Below are 19,688 nucleotides of genomic sequence, written 5' to 3'. Positions count from 1 at the left end.
AGTATCTCGGACCTGCCTGGTGTGTTCCTTGTTCTTCATGATGCTCTCTGCGCTTTTAACGGACCTCTGAGACTATCACAGTGCAGGTGCATTTATACGGAGACTTGATTACACACAGGTGGATTGTATTTATCATCATTAGTCATTTAGGTCAACATTGGATCATTCAGAGATCCTCACTGAACTTCTGGAGAGAGTTTGCTGCACTGAAAGTAAAGGGGCTGAATAATTTTGCACGCCCAATTTTTCAGTTTTTGATTTGTTAAAAAAGTTTGAAATATCCAATAAATGTCGTTCCACTTCATGATTGTGTCCCACTTGTTGTTGATTCTTTACAAAAAATACAGTTTTATATCTTTATGTTTGAAGCCTGAAATGTGGCAAAAGGTCGCAAAGTTCAAAGGGGCCGAATACTTTCGCAAGGCACTGTACCTGTCGGCCCCAGCCTCGAACTCAGGTCATGTATGTACCTAACTGACCCGCTCTGCCCATTAATCTCAATTTACCGGTTGTTGTCTTAGCTCGCCTGATCAACACCTGTGATTGCTTAAGCATCAGCTGTCAGAGCAGCTTACCGATCAATGCATCTGTACACAGCCCATCTGTAAATAGCCAACCCAACTACCTCCTCCCCATATTGTTATTTATTTTTTGCTCCTTTGCACCCCAGTATCGCTACTTCACATTCATCTTCTTCACATCTATCACTCCGGTGTTTAATTGCTAAATTGTAATCATTGCGCAACTATGGCCTATTTATTGCCTTACCTCCCTAATCTTACTACATTTGCACACACTGTATTCAGACTTTTCCAATGTGTTATTTACTGTATGTTTGTTTATCCCATGTGTAACTCTGTGTTGTTTGTGTCGCACTGCTTTGCTTTATCTTGGCCAGGTCGCAGTTGTAAATGAGAAATTGTTCTCAACTGGCCTACCTGGTTAAATAAAGGTGATTTTTTAAAATCTATCGATTTCACATGGTCTGGGAGGGAGCCAGGCCCAGCCAATCAGTATGAGTTTTCCCCCACAAAGGGCTTTATCACAGACGGAAATACTTCTCAGCACGCCACTTTCCTGCTCCTGAGACGATCCCGCAGGTGAAGAAGCCGGATGTGGACTGGGCTGGAGTGGCTACACGTGGTCTGCAGTTGTGAGGCCCATTGGATGTACTGCCAAATTCTCTAAAACAACGTTGGAGGTGGCTTATGGTAGAGAAATTAACATTCAATTATCTGGCAACAGCTCTGTTGGTCATTACTGCAGTCAGCATGCTAACTGCACGCTCCCTCAAAACTTCAGACATCTGTGGCATTGTGTTGTGTGACAACAGCTAATTTTAGACTGGCCTTTTTTAGGTGCACCTGTGTAATGATCATGCTGTTTAATCAGCGTATTGATATGTCACACCTGTCAGATGGATGGATTATCTTGGCAAATGAGAAATAATCACTAACAGGGATGTAAACAAATTTGTGCCCCCCAAAAAATGAGAAATATGCATTTTGTGCATATGGAACATTTATGGGATCTTTTACTTCAGGAAGTCCGCAGATGCAGGTTGCATACAAAATACACCTATTGACTAACTGGAATGTTATTGCAGTCTGAATTATGCTTGGGATGCTCCAGTAGTGGAATGGTTGTTTTTCTGGTCGTGAAGGAGTCTGTGAAAGGGCTATCACAAACAGACCTGCCTTTAGATCTTTCCAATACCTCATTGGACTGTGGGCAGAGTTTCTTATGTTGAATGTGTCAAAAAGTAATGCAGGTCACACACCACATACTTCTTTTTATTCCTTTGTAAATCAAGTAGGATGATAATTTGGCCAATGCCCAGCAAGAGATGTGGATAATGATCTCAGGTTACAGTAGAGGTTATTTAGAGTGTAGCTAGGTCATAGACTATGACTAAGAAGTGTTGGTTGTGAGGGACATAGCACAGCTCCACACACATATACATTTGAAGATGATCCCTAGGCTTTGATGGACAGTAAAAGGGTTGCAGAGACCACTATCAAAGACCACTTGCAAAGACCACTATCTCACAATCAATCCCCAACCACCACAAACAATTGCGTACAGCAAGTTGTACCATCCTAAGGTGCCTCTTGTTTGCCATAAATGGCATATGTCCATATATGGATGTTGGGATTACTGCGTAGACGAATGCATGAGTCACCCCAGCATGAAAGCTCATTCCTCACATGCAAGTCCTTTTTAGGTGTCACATATGCTGGCCAGCCAATAGGTATATATGAGGGCAATGCACACAAGCAACTTCCAGACTGCATTTTGGATGTTAATTGGCCTCCTGACATGTGGCAGTCCAGTTCTATGGTGTCTCTGTCTCTAGTAACTGCCCGAGGGAAGGACTGACGGCTTAGTGAGTTTATCAAGGACAGTTCTGGGAGATTCCGGATGGCATTGACATTGGAGAGGTACAATTCCTCTGACATGTGAAGGCCCACTAAGTTGATGGCATTTATTGTCAATGAGTGTCAAGTTGCCTTGGTTCATTGTAGTGAACACCTGCCTTATGCACTTGTCATGTGTGGTTGCATCCTACTCATACACCATAACTGTCTCCAAGTCAACATATACAGCAACTTCAGGGCAGATAGCCAGGATAGTGGACATTATTGTCTGGAAGAAGCAATGTGCCAGCTCAACCCAAGCAGGATAAGAATGTTCATCCCAAATGAAGGTCATGTTGGATTCAGGCAGACATATTGTACTAGCAATGAATCAAAGCTCACTTCTAAATGATAAGGAGGTTACTTAAGAGCTCAACCCTGGAGAGGCAAGTTGTAGAGCTAGTGAGAGGGTGTCAGAGCCGAGGATTGGATTCTCTTTCCATTCTTTTGAGCCTCCCAGTTGCCTCATTGATCCTCAAGCAGTATGCTGAGTTTTTATACGGGCTATTCAAAGGTGTTTGAGTGTATATGGTAGGCATATTGGATTCCAAAAATCTGAGAAAAAAAATGTCTAAGTTAAAACATGTACATATACAGGTGAATAAACCACCATTTAATGGTAATGTGGCAGACATATTGGATTTGGAGTCAAACCTGAGGGAGGACCTAACATAATTGCAAGGGGGGCTAAACATATAAAATCCACTGGAGAAAATAAGTTTTAGTGCCGATTTCAACAACAAAACAAGTGTAACTGTATGCCGGACCAATGAGAGCTTATTTGACTTGCGAAGTTGCCTATTGAACAGCTACCGAAAAGTGACGTTTGCATAACAGTGAACTTTAACACTTTTTCTCAAAGCAACTGTTTTGATTATGCAAAGGTTGTTGCTTCTGCTCTCTACATGTCCTCAATATCAGCCCTAGCTATGGAAACACAATTACCCTAGTATAACACAAGGGTGAAAACACTAGTGTAGCACTGGTGCTATAGTCGAAAAGCAGCATAAGTGTAGTGTTGAACAGCCATCCATCTCCTTACCCACCCAGGGCAGCCATCTCTCTCACATTCCCCAGTCTGGCAGCTCCTCTGTAGGCCTTCCCAGACGAGCACAGGCAAGCCCTGACCCACCTGGGCAGGACATGGAAATTCCACTAATTCCCACAGCTTCCTCCTAATGGGAACACTGGTGAGACACGTTGAAAATTAGGTTGCCCCCAAACACTGATACTGAGTCAGTTATACTGAGTCAGTTATACTGATACTGAGTCTCCAAAGCCAAGAGAGGAAGGCATGGAAGTCAGGAGGGGACAGAAAGAGTAGAAGCGAAGAGAGTTTGATTTCAGTGAATGGCCTGAGATACATACGTGGACACATAATTACACATTTCTTTCAACATGCAGGCAGCCAAGAGCATGTGCCACACCTTTTCCATCAACCTACCACTGGCTTTATCTGATAGACCAGCCAATAGCCCTCAGCTATGACAGCCACACCCTGCCTGGGAAGTATAATGTGTGTGTGTGTGTGTACGGAGATAGGCCAGGTATACATACTGCAGCAGCTTCCATTGGAAGCTAAAGATCTAGCTTCCATCTAGGTTTTTATGTGCCACTTCTTCTTAGCTGACATGGAGAGGTCATAACTGTCATAGATGTAGGCCATTTCAACATTCTCTCCATGTCAGATAGACAAAAGCTATAATGGGGCTTTCAGAAATGGCTCCTAGTGAACACACACAGGTCCTTGGACTGCACACAAACCTCAAACCCTGAGGCAACGATAATTTTCAAGGTAGACAGAAAGACTTACATATACTCTAAAGGACATATCCATCACTTGTTGAGTCCATATGCATAAGTACATACTTCCCAGACATGTGCGTGCATACACACGCACAAAAACACACAGACACACACACTTTTAAATAGACAAGCCCACAGACAACAACAGTTAAAGACAGACGACAACAACAGGGTTGGCTTTTCGATCAAGCTTTTAATGAAAAGATCATAAAATAACAGTTTATTTTTCTCACCACTGTATATTAAGACTGCAAGGTTGTGAGTGCTGAGGTCAGCTGTATTACACTTTTATGACACTGAGTTAGCGAGCCCCATCACCGTAGCGACAGCTCTGACCTGAATACGAGCTCTCAGAGGAGTGGAGAGAAGGGCTCAGCCTGGGTGCTGCCGCTAGCAAGAGGTGATCATGGCATTAGGCCGTGTGTGTGTGTGTGTGTGTGTGTGTGTGTGTAAGGGGGGAGGGAATGTTAGCCCTCAATTATTCATAGTCAAAGACCCTACATGTCCATTCCAGAACCTCTGAGCCCCTGGATCCTGATACATTATTGAACAGCGGCTGTTCATGGATCCGAGAGAAGCTTGATATACCTGCTTCACGGACAACTTCTTTAATCAAGTTTTCAAGTACTAGTTTAGCAGCTAATAACGTCTTTCCATCAACATGGAGTCATTTGACAAGACTAACAAACACTATTTCAAAAATAAGTGATATTTTGGTTACAACTGGACGGTAAAAAATAAAAAATAAACGAGTAAAAAATTCATTTGCATCTGCAAAAATGCTGAGATGTAAATCGCAAGTAAACACAGAGTTGAGGTAATCATTTTTTTGTCCCTGGAGGTAAATACTGATGTCGAATATGTGGAACACACTGAAGTCACAGATATATGGGGAGAAATCACGATCACTAGCTTCGTTAGCCGCAGAGTCACGGAAGCTAAGGATGGGGTCAAAGGGCGGTTGGTGTAGGGTTAGCTACATTGTGGGTATAGCGAGTGGTAGTAAAGCTTAGCGGTTAAAGATACACCTTGGCTTTAGAACACACTGTGGTGTGCCAGACGCCATTTTCAAAACTAGCTTTGGTTTAGTTTGATTAGGTAAATTGGAGCTACTCCGTAGACACAGCGCAGACTGGACCTGGTGAATTGACAGGGGACAACAACAACAGGGAGAAAAAAGGTGAAACTAGACAATCGCATGGGTGAAACTACAGTAATACAAAGAGAGGTAACTCAGACAAGCTTTGAGTAGGGAAAACATCATGGTTTGAATTCCCAGAACTTTGTATAGTGTTTCTTAAAGCTTTGTAACACTGCATAATGATACTATATTTTTGAAACGCACAGAAACACTACAATGATGAGGTAAGAGAAACAGTAAACTGCAATTAATGTGAACTGATATGAGCGCGCCTGGACCTTCCGAGAGGCTAAAAAAAAAACACTCTATAGACACAAACAAATCAAAAAGTCCAAGAGAAATGATAAGCGGTGAGTGGTTTAAGACAAAAAAAATGTACATCATAGAGACGACTCTATCGTTTGGAGAAAGAAAGGGGTGAGGTTGGTGAGGAGGAATAGGTTTTCTAAATGGCAGTGGCTTGGCAACACCCAGGCAGAGGATGTTTGTGAAGAGATACAATATATGGCCCACAGATGAGCCACGATGCCCGATAGACATCGACAGAGGTACACAGGGGGTTAAAGTTAATTGTTTAAACCCCTATGTCCAACCAAACAGTGAGTAACTCCTCTTGACACCCAAAACATGTTGTTTGTTTTAGCTGAGAGAGAAGATACAAAAATGCCATAAAACGTTGTCGTCATTTTGACATAAAAATGAATCTGTTCACCCCAAAAAAAGTCTACAACTTCACAGATTGTGGTTGATGGCTATGTTTTGTGTCTCATTTTTGTTTCTCCGCTTGAAATCCTCAAAATAAAATACAACCAAAAAGGGTCCTGCCTGAACCTCAGTCTCACACACTGAGAAAAGTCTTAGCGGAGGCAAGTGCAGGACCAGAGAAATAAATACATTCATCACTGACAACAATAGACATTTGATTAAAAAAAGAACACTGTCAATAAGTGTTTGCACCAACTTTGTATGAGGCAAGGCCAGCCATAAGATTGTGTCGCTTTTACAAATAGGCAGAACACAGGCAGCTAAGAAATCATCATCATCCTTTCCAAACATCAAATAAGCAGAAACATCAAGAACATTCACAGTTAAAGGAAAGATTCACTCATTCTGAATGTTATATCGTATATGTGCATCTCTGAGAAATGTTCTATGTCATTTAATATGTATTGGACCTATTCGCCGTTCCAGTTTTGCGTCATATGATGAAAAACTATCCATACCGGGCAGGATTTCTGCCTGCTTGAACAGTGAATAGCTCAGATACACATTAAATGACCTCGGGAATCCATAGAATATCGGTCAGAGATACACAAATACGATATAACATTCAAAATGGATTCATCTTTCCTTTAAGACCCTAGCAAATAGACCTGCTCACATGCAATTAACAAATCCCAGTCACTATAGTTTTCAATAATGTTTTTAAAGTCCCGAGGTACAGTAAGGCTGCATTTACACAGGCACCCCAATTCTGATAATTTTCCCACTAATTTGTCTTTTGACCAATCAGATCAGCTCTTTTGCCAATAATTGGGCAAAAAAACCTGAATTGTGCTCCCTGTGTAAACGCAGCCTAAGTGAGTTCTAACGTCATCCCAGCCCTTCGCGCAAAAGCAACACCACCCCACCCCCCTAACCCCCGTCCCATCCCCCCCAATCCCATCTTCTGAAGACGGTTCATAGGGCAGAGGGACAAGGTCACCCCAAAGCCAGCTGGCAGAGGGGGGCGATGCACCCCTAAAACTGCAACCCCCTCCCCAATTTAAATATGAAGTAGTCTGCCGCAGGGTTGACGCTGACGCTGAAGCTTTTGTTTTGGCAGCAAAACCTCTGTGGAAAAAGCAAAAAACACATACAACCACACCTCTGACTGGCCGAGCCTCAACTGAGGTCTGTAAAACTGTAAAAGTTTATGTAAACAATGAGATAAATACATATGTATCATTTTTTTTTGCCACACACTGTTCCATAATCATTCAAATGTGCTTTGGTTTAAAAAATAGTTTGTGGATTTGGGTATGAGCTTTTTTTTTAGGTCTTAGTTCTTTGTACAACTTTGCGACTATTTCGGAACATATTATGATACTAACTAAAACGTCGACTTTTGTATTGAGCTGCCCCGCCTTTTGTTAAGGCTCTTTGTGTTAGTTGAAAAAGTACCCCCCATATTTTAAAATCTTTTAAATATGAAACTAGTGTTTTGGTTTTCCCATGAGTAAAATACAGAGAAATTGATACAATACTATGTCTTACAAATGTAGCTGAGAGTCCTACATTCATAGACGCAGAACAATCCCTGAAGTATTTGAGTATTAGTAGTAGTAGTAGTAGTAGTAGTAGTAGTAGTATTATCGCAGTTTTAGTTCATATTTTTTTTGTTTTCGCCAAACTAATAAACGCTAGTTCGGCTGCAGCTGCAAAGACTTTGCAGAGATGGCTAGAGATCTTGCTGTACAAAAAGACCTTTTGAGCGTCACAGACATTACGCTGTACTGCTTAAGTGCTGACAAGAACAATAGCGTCTGAAGGCAATGCATCGTGGACTCCCGAATAAGTAAGAAGAGGTCACAGGAAAACAATTAATTACATGATGGATTTCAGGTTGGAGGGTGGGTGGTGGTGGTGAGGGGGTGGGCGTTACAAATACACACGTACCATGCAATCACTCAGCAGTAACTGCTTTTACCTCGGCGAGAACAGCAAAACATTTTTTTTTTTAAAGTAACATCTCAGAGTCCAAGACGCAGTTACCTTGAAACGATAACGATGCTTGTATGACTGCAGCTGCATCCCTATATGATGACATAACATTTCACAGACCAACCATGAGGATGAAGGAGGAATAGAAATGTAAAAAAAGATAGGTAAAACCAAAATAATGGAGGAATGCCTATACCAAAAACTTGCACTGAATGTTTCTCTCCCCCATAGTTTACCATAAGAGTCGGGACACACCGGACAAGCTAAGACAGACAGCTTGGGTTTCAGTGGAGAATGATTACAGTAGAGTTTGTAATTTGTAGTACTATGCTAATAAATAAATATTCAATAAGAATGGCCCATATGGGAGGCAACTGGGAGTACAAAAAAAGTACTAAAATGTATGCACTCACTACTGTAATTGGCTCTGGATAAGAATTGAGCTGTCCAGTGCATCCTTACCTCTCCCTTTCCAATACAAGATTTCATAAGTCTGGCTCAATAAACTAACAAGCAAACTTAGAACTTCACATAAAAAATGTCATTATCATTTTTTCTTCTTTTTTTTTGGTCTGAACAGAACACATAAAATGTAATCAAGTCCTGCTTTTAGGTCAGGGAATATAAAGTGATGAGAAGGACCCTTGTTACAAATAAAAATAAAGTTCAGGGAACATTGTAAACTCTACAGTTACTTTACATGTAAAGTTGATGTTAACACCAGCCCACCAATCAGCACAGGCTTTCCTCGCAAACCACACAGAAACTCAAGAGTCTCAAGAGTCATTGGTCAATAGTCCAACACAACTGTGGGTTTCAATTGTCTGGACCTAGAATACAATTCTTAAATTGTTTTTTCATACAGTAAAAAGACAAATCAAAGGTGAAATAATTAAGTATGCTATATATCTTATATCTTTTTTTTTTTTTTTTTTACTTTGGTTATGAACTTGTCGAGCAAAATGTGTTAGTCAGCTCCGTTCGCCTTAACATTCATTAGATCTTTGGAACACTGTGCATCTAAACTCACTAACCACTATTTGCAAGAAAATACAGTACATTGTGAGGTGGGGGCCTGTTCATTGAGAAGAGCACCCGGAAAGCTATCTTTATGACAAGAAGTAAAAAAAAAGACAGAGTTGTTAACATAATGTTATGTTAACATGTACAAATCTAAAAAGCATGAAAAACCTGTGTTGAGAGATGGGCAGGTTAAAGCAGGTTAAAGCATTAGGGGAAAAGTTACTATCTACACACTTTATACAATTAATTACATTTAGTAACTTTCAACTAATCAACGTAGAGTTCATAAGAGTAATCAGAGGTAGCGAGTTCACAAGCCTATCGAAATAAGCTTTTCTTTTTTGTAAGGGGAGGAAAGCTATACTGACAAAAAATAAACGTACCCACCAAACGAGAAGTTCAGCCTACACCGACCCCCCCCCCCCTCCCCCCGTCTCTTCCCTGTTCAACTAACTGCCCCACCCTCACCCCATTTCCCCCTCCCCCAAGAAGACACATCCGAAGACCTTCCAGTTTAAACATTCACAGAAACATTACAGGTTCTTTGAGTAAAACAAGTACCTCCATTTTGTTTTTTTGTTATGCCAGGATGAGCTTTCATGGGCAAAATGACTAACCCCACCTCCCCTCTTTCTCTTACTCAGAGACCAGCTGTAGAGTGGAGACTTTAAGGTGAGTGTGTGTCTGGAGTAAATTAAATTGAGCCCCTCATCTGGAAACTCAGACATCAAACTTTTAGGTAAAGCATGGATATGACCAACAACATCCCTCCACCCGAATGCAGACATCCCCACTATCTTCAGGTTCACTCACATTAGCATTGGACATATACAGTAGCTTACAACAAAAACACATTCTTTGAAATTATTGCCTGTAGTGTACATCATTGACAGAGTGAATAATATTAGACCTGTCTAAATTAAAAGGAGGAATGGCGTAGTTGTTTGACTAATGAGGTTGGAGTATAGAGGGAACCCTGAATACCCCCAGAAGGGATCAGTTTGAAAAAGTCAAAGGCCTAAATACTCCCAAGTAAAGGTGTTGAGGGTGTATGAGAGGCATGAGGTGGGCCTGAGGTTACAACAGTACCCCATTCACATTTACAAGATATAAGAGAGACAACCACCGGTCCATGCCCTCACATCCACCATAGGTAACTTCAGAGAGAGGGAGGGAAGGGGAGGTACACTGCCCGTCTAGACTTCCAGAGGTGGTGGACATGCTGTGGTTGTTTTCCATGACCATCCTGCCACATGCTGACTCTGGACAACCACTACACACACTAAGCCAGGTGGTTGTGTATAGAAATCTATGTTTACGTGTGTGTGTGTGTGAGAGAGAGAGTGTGTACCTGTGTTTCTGCATGAGTGTACATGTGCATTTGTTTAGTTGTGAGGTGGGGAAAAAAATGAAAAAGCATTCTTTGGCTTGATGTTGTGTTTTAGGAGGGTGAGGTGTGCATTCTGAGGTGGCTGATGAGGTTGCGTTGCTGGGTGAACTTTCCACCGCACAACTGGCATTCGTACGGCTTCTCTCCCGAGTGGACGCGCATGTGCTCCGTCAGGCGGTACTGGCGTGTGAAGCGCATGCCACACTCATCGCAAGCAAACGGTTTCAGGCCCAGGTGGCTCCGCATGTGGCGCGTCATAGTGCCTCTCTGGGTGAACATCTTCCCGCAGATGTTACATGGGAAGGGTCGGGTCAGCCAGTGGCTCTTCTCGTGCTGTCTCAGGGTCGCCGGGTCTTTATAGCTCTTACTGCATACGGTGCACTTGAAGGGCCGTGGCTCGGAGATGCCGAATGTGGTGGGAGCCACGGGGGTCGAGAGGTCCTCAGCCTCTTCCTCTTTCACAAAGGCCCCTCCCTCCTCTTTGATGTAGAGCTCGTCCTCTGTGTGCGTCTCCACATGGGCGTTAAGCTGCTCCGAGCTGGGAAAGCCCTTCCCACAGGGGATGCACACATACAAGTTGTCCCCAAACGCTGGCTCAAACCCTTCCTGCCGGTACACATAGTTGGCGCTGTGGTGCCCTCCTCCTCCACTCTCTCCATCACTATGCCCGCTCTGGTCACTGTGCTCCTGCCCATTCTCCCCTCCTTCCTCCTCCTCTTTACACTGGAAGGACTGGTCTGAGGGAAAGCTGCACCTGCTGTCCCCGCCTACACCCCTGGATGAACGGCCCTCTTTAGGTCCCACGATCACACCATTGACCAGGGGCGGGTCACGATCCTCAGCCTTCAGGCCAGAGGCCTCTCTCTTGGGCCACTCCTTTTTGCGGGCTACCTGGCGGGAGCTCTTGCGAGGCAGGGGAGCGTCTGGATGGGCCTGACTGTCTTCAGGGGCTTTGGGGGTGGGTATGAGCTCCATGGGCTCTGGGCCGGTGGTGTCCAGACCGGGCAGAGTGATGGTGGAATCATCCAGTGAGGCACTGTTGGTTGTGGATACTGAGGCAGATTGAGGGGAACCCTGTGAGTTGCTGTGAGGGCTGAGTGCGTCTGATGTGGTACACGCCGATGGAGGGCTCTTCTTGGACAGGTCCAGCCCCAGATCTGTCTCCCTGCCGCTCAAACCGTTACTGAGGTTTCCATTACTACCACTCCCGCAGGTCCCATTCTTCCCGGCGGTGCTCCCGATGAACATCTCATCATCCGAGAGCTTGTCCTGGAGGCCGTCATCGGGCTGTGGCTGGTCTGCTTCAGAGGGGGCGAGGACGTAGTGGTTGTGGGAGGCGGTGAGGGCGGAGGACGAGAGGCGCTCGTTGTTGTGGCGCAGTCGGCTGAGCGGACCCGAGGAGGAGAGTTTACCCGGCAAAGGCTTGCCGCCGCTTCGCTTGAGCTTCTTCCTGCACAGCGCGGCGAGGTCATGGAGCTGGAGGTAGCTGGCTGCGGTCAAGAGGGCACTGTAGTTCTGCTCATTACTCTGGTCCAATGAGGACAGGAGCTTCCCTGTGTAGATGAAGTCCAGGACTTGTCGGAAAACAGAGGGATTCACCATCTCTGTGTCCAGGTTGATGAGGTTGTCGTGGAGAACCAGGGACTTGAAGTAGATACTGCTGGCTGCTAGGATGTTCTTGTGGGCTCGGAACAGAGCGTTCTCCACCACGATGATGACGTCACACAGGAAGCCCTTAGCCCTCTGCTGGTTGAGTTGCAGTAGTATTTGTTTGGCATGATTTGGCAGTTCCATTTCCCTTCCTTTTCTCTCTCTTCCTACACAAGCAACACCTGAAGGTGAGAGAGAGAAAGAGAGAGAGAGGCGTGTTAGTGTTTTCAAAAAAAGGCCTAAGACCAGGGAGGTTTTCCAATGCCAAAAAAACAGAACAAAAGAAGCACACATGGAATATCCGTTTGAGCATGGTAAAGTTATCAATTACACTTTGGATGGTGTATAAATAGACCCAGTCACTACAAAGATACAGGCGTCCTTCATAACTCAGTTGCCGGAGAAGAATGGTGACTTTAAAATAGTTAAGAGTTTAATGGCGGTAATAGGAGATGGATCAACAACATTGTAGTTACTCAACAATAATAGCCTAAATGACAGAGTGAAAAGAAGGAAGCCTGTACAGAATAAAACAATTCCAAAACGCATCCTGTTTGCAACAAGGCACTAAATACTGAAAAAAATGTGGCAAATGAATTAACTTTTTATCCTGAATACAAAGTGTTATGTTTAGGGCAAATCTAATACAACACATCACTGAGTACCACTCAATATTTTCATAGTGGTGGATGCATCATGTTATGGGTATGCTTGTAATCTTTAAGGACTGGGGATTTTTTCATGATAAAAAATAAAAGGAATGAAGCTAAGCACAGGCAAAATCCTAGAGGAAAACCTGGTTGAGTTTGCTTTCCACCAGACACTGGGAGATGAATTTGCCTTTCAGCAGGACTATAACCATAAAGACAAGGCCAAATCTACACTGGAGTTACTTACCAAGAATACTGTGAATGTCCCTGTAAGTTTTGACTTAAATCTACTTGAAAATTGCAAGACCTGAAAATGATGGTCAAACAACCAGTTTGACAGAGCTGGAAGAATGTTTTAAAGAATATCGTGTAAATGTTGCACAATCCAGGTGTGGAAAGCTCTTATAGACTTAACCAGAAAAGGCGCTTCTAAGCATGTTCTGATTTAACCGTTTGAAGCGTACAAGAACATGAGTGTGATCATTCCACAGTGGTCCCTGCAGCGTCTACTCAAATGGCTGTGATTAGATTACTTTATTACACCAATAGAAAATACACTTAGCAACAGAATTTGGAGAATGAACAGAGTGCATTTTCTGGACCCAAAATGTATTAAATACGTAAATGAAACAATAAAAACCTTTACCATTACAAATGTAGACAGAGGACAGAAAAAAAGCTGACACCTGATATAATTTCGGATGCCATTAAGGCGTACATTATAAAAATATACTACATTATAAAATCCATGTACACTAACAACAAAATGGCAGTGCAGAATGCCTCGTGAAAAAGGGTAGACATTTATGTCCCTAAAACATGACCAAATAATAGCACATTTACGCTGATCTGCTCACTCGTGGGCAACAACATTCAAACTGGATAATAACTAATTTTATAGATAACCACTACCAATGCAGTAAAAAAACATGGCAGAGAATAAACACAGAAAGAATGAAGAACCAAACTCTAAAAGAAAACTAAGACTTTTTGACTGACACGGATTACCTATTCTCTCCACCCTGTACAGTAAGCGTGGAAACCAAACTGCTAAAATCTATAAATTATAAATGAGGCGTGCTTGAGTTAGACCTTAAAGATAAAATGAAGGCAAGCCTTGCAATGAGTGATGAGAAAGCTGCGACACAGGAAAAATCAACTGTAAAAGCTGAAGAGTACAGTCAATATAACAGATGTTAATGAACATAAAAGAGAGAACCAGTTGTTAAGAGAATACATACTTGATATACAAACTGGAACAATGCGAAAAAAAATCTGGTGCATTCCGGAATTAAATAGGACGAAGATTCAGAGAGTGTGGTGAAAGAATTCATGGTTAAAGCATTACATATTCCAGGCGACACTGTCGACCAAATTAAACTCGAATGCGTACATCGTTTTGGATAGAGAGGACAGCGATACGAGCACCCAATCATTGCCAAATTTGCATCCTTTAAAGATGAAATAATGGTTAAAAGCCTGGGCAAAAGACTCTTAAAATAGGCATGAACGATCAGTTCCCAAAGGAAATCGCAGAGCGACGCAAAGTACTGTATCCATTATTCAAATACAATAGACTGAAAGGGAGACGTGTAGCTCTCGTTATTGACAAGCTATACATTGATAACCAACTGTTTTGAAACACCAAAACCACTCCATTGCTATTCTAAATAAAATGGAACATTCAATACTATTAATGGCAGGGATTGTAATAAAAAAAACATAATATTAATAAATAATAAAGAAACTATAAATACACTATATTATTCAAGTTAGGGAATGTTGTAAAATAATTAGTATTATATGTTTTATGTATAGTACTTATAAATAGATAAACGATAGGACAATTCATGAAATAATAAATCCCCAAATACAAGGAACTGCAACACAAAATATCCCAAAGCCCAAAATTAGGCAGGAATCAACAAGGTAGAAATAAAAACACAACAAACAGAGGACATAAAAGACACAGTATGTGGGTATGTACTTTGGGCTTCGGGTACTTTTGTGTTCCAGTTCCTTGTATATGTGAGGGAGTAAGGGGTGTAGTAAGATGGGGTACCTGTGTGTTTTGTATGACTGGAAAAGTGTGATGAGTTGAGTGAGTAGGTAAGGAAAATGGTTGCAAATGCCAGAGCCCATGTGTGTCTGCGAGCAGGAGTTGTGACAGACTGAGAGTCTTCATATTTGTGCAGATAAGGGACATACATTTTCAAATTAAAATACAAATATATAGTTTGTTTACTTTTGTCCTATCATGATGGAACGGTGCCAACCCCATATCCTAGATACCGATCTGAGCGACCTACCTATTAAGGAGAAGTCCTTATCCATTTTATAGGTCTACTGCAAGTAGCCTACGCAGCCATGACAGAAAGGTGAACGTGGTCAGGACTCACAAAGCAGCACCGCCCCCTCAAGAGTCTGAGCCTGCCTGGCAAGGTTGGTCCAAAAGCCAAAGCCCCCGGATGGTTGAGCATAATGTACAAGGGTTTTCTCAAAGCTGCTAATGAGAACCTCGATGACCTCGTACCTAGCCGGTGGGAATTCCAGTGGAGTACTCCACCCAGGTCGTGGCAGTGCTGGTAACACTGGCTGCAGTAACCCATGGGGAGGGAGTGACACTCTGACAATCAGAGAGGGGGCATATCTTATTGTGGCCCTGGCGGCAAAGAATAATCAAACGGTCTGACTGCACAGAGGTGCTTGGGAAGATGGGTCTCAACGGGGGACCAGCGTGTGTGGGTGAAGAGGGTTATCTGAGCTCCATCAGCTAGCACTAGACATTGGTTAATCAAATCTTCACATTCCTGCTCAATTTGGTAATTTGGCATGCCTTCTTAAACAGACCGACTATAGAGCATTCACACAACAAGTATTTTCTTGAGTTGGGCTCGGGGACGGAACAACTGTTGAACATTTAAGCTTGTGCTTGTGCGCGCATGTGTGTGTGTCAGGGGAGGGGTGAGTGAGTGTATGCATCCCACATATGTTGACAAAAATGTAGAATTCCTACTACCGGCCGTTGTTATGGGTAACAATCCTTCGTAGAAGTGCATATATTATTACGCATATTATCTGTCAATTCTAGGAGTAAATTAAGATATGCAAGAGTTTTTATGTATATACAGTGTCTTTGTTACTTTACAGCCTTATTTTGAAATACATATATTTTTTTAAAATCCTCAATCAATCTACACACAATAACCCATAATGAAAAAGCAAAAACAGCTTTTAGATATTTTTGCTAGTTTATTCAAACTTAAACTGAAAAATCACATTTACATACAGTACCAGTCAAAAGTTTGGACATACCAACTCATTCAAGGGTTTTACTTTATTTTTACTATCTTCTACAATACAGTGCCTTGCAAAAGTATTCGGCCCCCTTGAACTTTGCGACCTTTTGCCACATTTCAGGCTTCAAACATAAAGATATAAAACTGTATTTTTTTGTGAAGAATCAACAACAAGTGGGACACAATCATGAAGTGGAACGACATTTATTGGATATTTCAAACTTTTTTAACAAATCAAAAACTGAAAAATTGGGCGTGCAAAATTATTCAGCCCCCTTAAGTTAATACTTTGTAGCACCACCTTTTGCTGCGATTACAGCTGTAAGTCGCTTGGGGTATGTCTCTATCCGTTTTGCACATCGAGAGACTGACATTTTTTCCCATTCCTCCTTGCAAAACAGCTCGAGCTCAGTGAGGTTGGATGGAGAGCATTTGTGAACAGCAGTTTTCAGTTCTTTCCACAGATTCTCGATTGGATTCAGGTCTGGACTTTGACTTGGCCATTCTAACACCTGGATATGTTTATTTTTGAACCATTTCATTGTAGATTTTGCTTTATGTTTTGGATCATTGTCTTGTTGGAAGACAAATCTCCGTCCCAGTCTCAGGTCTTTTGCAGACTCCATCAGGTTTTCTTCCAGAATTGTCCTGTATTTGGCTCCATCCATCTTCCCATCAATTTTAACCATCTTCCCTGTCCCTGCTGAAGAAAACCAGGCCCAAACCATGATGCTGCCACCACCATGTTTGACAGTGGGCATGGTGTGTTCAGGGTGATGAGCTGTGTTGCTTTTACGCCAAACATAATGTTTTGCATTGTTGCCAAAAAGTTCAATTTTGGTTTCATCTGACCAGAGCACCTTCTTCCACATGTTTGGTGTGTCTCCCAGGTGGCTTGTGGCAAACTTTAAACAACACTTTTAATGGATATCTTTAAGAAATGGCTTTCTTCTTACCACTCTTCCATAAAGGCCAGATTTGTGCAATATACGACTGATTGTTGTCCTATGGACAGAGTCTCCCACCTCAGCTGTAGATCTCTGCAGTTCATCCAGAGTGATCATGGGCCTCTTGGCTGCATCTCTGATCAGTCTTCTCCTTGTATGAGCTGAAAGTTTAGAGGGACGGCCAGGTCTTGGTAGATTTGCAGTGGTCTGATACTCCTTCCATTTCAATATTATCGCTTGCACAGTGCTCCTTGGGATGTTTAAAGCTTGGGAAATCTTTTTGTATCCAAATCTGGCTTTAAACTTCTTCACAACAGTATCTCGGACCTGCCTGGTGTGTTCCTTGTTCTTCATGATGCTCTCTGCGCTTTTGACGGACCTCTGAGACTATCACAGTGCAGGTGCATTTATACGGAGACTTGATTACACACAAGTGGATTGTATTTATCATCATTAGTCATTTAGGTCAACATTGGATCATTCAGAGATCCTCACTGAACTTCTGGAGAGAGTTTGCTGCACTGAAAGTAAAGGGGCTGAATAATTTTGCACGCCCAATTTTTCAGTTTTTGATTTGTTAAAAAAGTTTGTAATATCCAATAAATGTTGTTCCACTTCATGATTGTGTCCCACTTGTTGTTGATTCTTCACAAAAAAATACAGTTTTATATCTTTATGTTTGAAGCCTGAAATGTGGCAAAAGGTCGCAAAGTTCAAGGGGGCCGAATACTTTCGCAAGGCACTGTAATTGTGAAGACATCAAAACTATGAAATAACACACATGGAATCATGTAGTAACCAAAAAAGTGTTAAACAAATCAAAATATATTTTACATTTGAGATTCTATAAATTAGCCACCCTTTGCCTTGATGACAGCTGTTCAAAATGTTGTATCAAGACTGCCCCAATGTGCCTTATTGGTTTATTAATACATTTTCAAGTTCATAATTGTGCACTCTTCTCAAACAATAGCATGGTATTTTTTCACTGTAATAGCTACTGTAAACTGGACAGTGCATTTAGATTAATAAAAATGTAAGCTTTCTGCCCATATCAGATATGTCTATGTCCTGGGAAATGTTCTTGTTACTTACAACCTCATGCTTGTCACATTAGCCAACATTAGATTAATCGCTCCGTGGGCGGGAGACCGATTCTGTAGAGTTTAAAGTAATGATGGACTGCCGTTTCTCTTTGCTTATTTGAGCTGTTCTTGCCATAGTATGGACTTGGTCACAACACAACTGATTGGCTCAAATGCATTAAGAAGGACATCTGTTAATGGAAATGCATTCCAGGTGACTATCTCATGCTTGTTGAGAGAATGCCAAGTGTGTGCAAAGCTGTCATCAAAGCTGTGGTTACTTTGAAGAATCTCAATGATAAAATAAAATGTATATTTGTTTAACACTGTTTTGGTTACTACATGATTCCATATGTGTTATTTCATTGTGTTCATGTCTTCCCTATTATTCTACAATGAGGAAAATAGTAAAAAATTAAGAAAAAACCTGGAATGAGTAGGTGTGTCCAAACATTTGACTGGTACTGTATGTAGATAGTGGACATGCAGAAAAATCTGGAGATTTTTGTCAATTCTGAATGAGTCTCAATAAGAAAGTGAGGAATCCGATTCTGAAAGTGACAGTGTGGAGCTGCCCCTTGCCCACCGACGAAGTCCCAGGACCCTCTGAAGATGCTGGTGGGGGCAGTGGATAAGGCGGACATGATTAACAGCTTTATGGTACAGTTGAAGTCGGAAGTTTACCAACAATTAGGTTGGAGTCATTAAAACTCATTTTTCAACCACTCCACAAATTTCTTGTTAACAAACTATAATTTTGGCAAGTCGGTTAGGACATCTACTTTGTGCATGACACATGTCATTTTTCTAACAATTGTTTACAGACAGATTATTTCACTTATAATTCACTGTACCACTATTCCAGTGGGTCAGAAGTTTACATACACTTAGTTGACTGTGGAGAAGAAACAGCTTGGAAAAATGGCTTTAGAAGCTTCTGATAGGCTAACTGACATCATTTGAGTCAATTGGAGGTGTACCTGTGGATGTATTTCAAGGCCTACCTTCAAACTCAGTGCCTCTTTGCTTGACATCATGGGAAAATCAAAAGAAATAAGCCAAGACCTCAGATTTTTTTTTTAGACCTCCACAAGTCTGGTTCATCCTTGGGAGTAATTTCCAAACCCTGAAGGTACCAAGTTCATCTGTACAAACAATAGTACGCATGTATAAACACCATGGGACCACGCAGCTGTCATTCTGCTCAGGAAGGAGACACGTTCTGTCTCCTAGACCAAACGTACTTTGGTGCGAACGTACTTTGGTGTGAAAAATGCAAATCACTCCCAGAAAAACAACAAACGTATCCATATCCACAGTAAAATGAGTCCTATATCGACATAACCTGAAAGGCCGCTCAGCAAGGAAGAAGCCACTGCTCCAAAATCTCCATAAAAAAGACAGACTACGGCTTGCAATTGCACATGGGGATGATGAAACAAAAATAGAACTGTTTGGTCATAATGACCATCATTATGTTTGGAGGAAAAAGGGGGAGGCTTGCAAGCTGAAGAACACCATCCCAACCGTGAAGCACAGGGGTGGCAGCATCATGTTGTGGGAGTGCTTTGCTGCAG

The 19,688-nt window shown here is 42.1% G+C and overlaps 1 protein-coding gene across 2 annotated transcripts in view; it reads right to left on the bottom strand.

The window, feature by feature from the left end:
* Positions 1–4,391: 4,391 nt before the first annotated feature.
* LOC110526052 (hypermethylated in cancer 2 protein) overlaps positions 4,392–19,688 on the bottom strand; it is a 66,535-nt gene continuing 51,238 nt past the window's right edge. For both annotated transcript variants that reach the window (XM_021606654.2, XM_036980265.1), the window contains exon 2: positions 4,392–12,312. In XM_021606654.2, the coding sequence (XP_021462329.2) occupies positions 10,532–12,274 (1,743 nt within the window). In that variant the 5' untranslated portion in view covers positions 12,275–12,312 and the 3' untranslated portion in view covers positions 4,392–10,531. The remainder of the gene's footprint in view (positions 12,313–19,688) is intronic.

This window comes from Oncorhynchus mykiss, chromosome 6 (genome assembly GCF_013265735.2).
Source record: "Oncorhynchus mykiss isolate Arlee chromosome 6, USDA_OmykA_1.1, whole genome shotgun sequence".
Lineage (NCBI taxonomy): Eukaryota > Metazoa > Chordata > Actinopteri > Salmoniformes > Salmonidae > Oncorhynchus > Oncorhynchus mykiss.
Note: the sequence above shows the minus strand (reverse complement) of the source record. Positions and strands in the feature narration are given on the sequence as shown.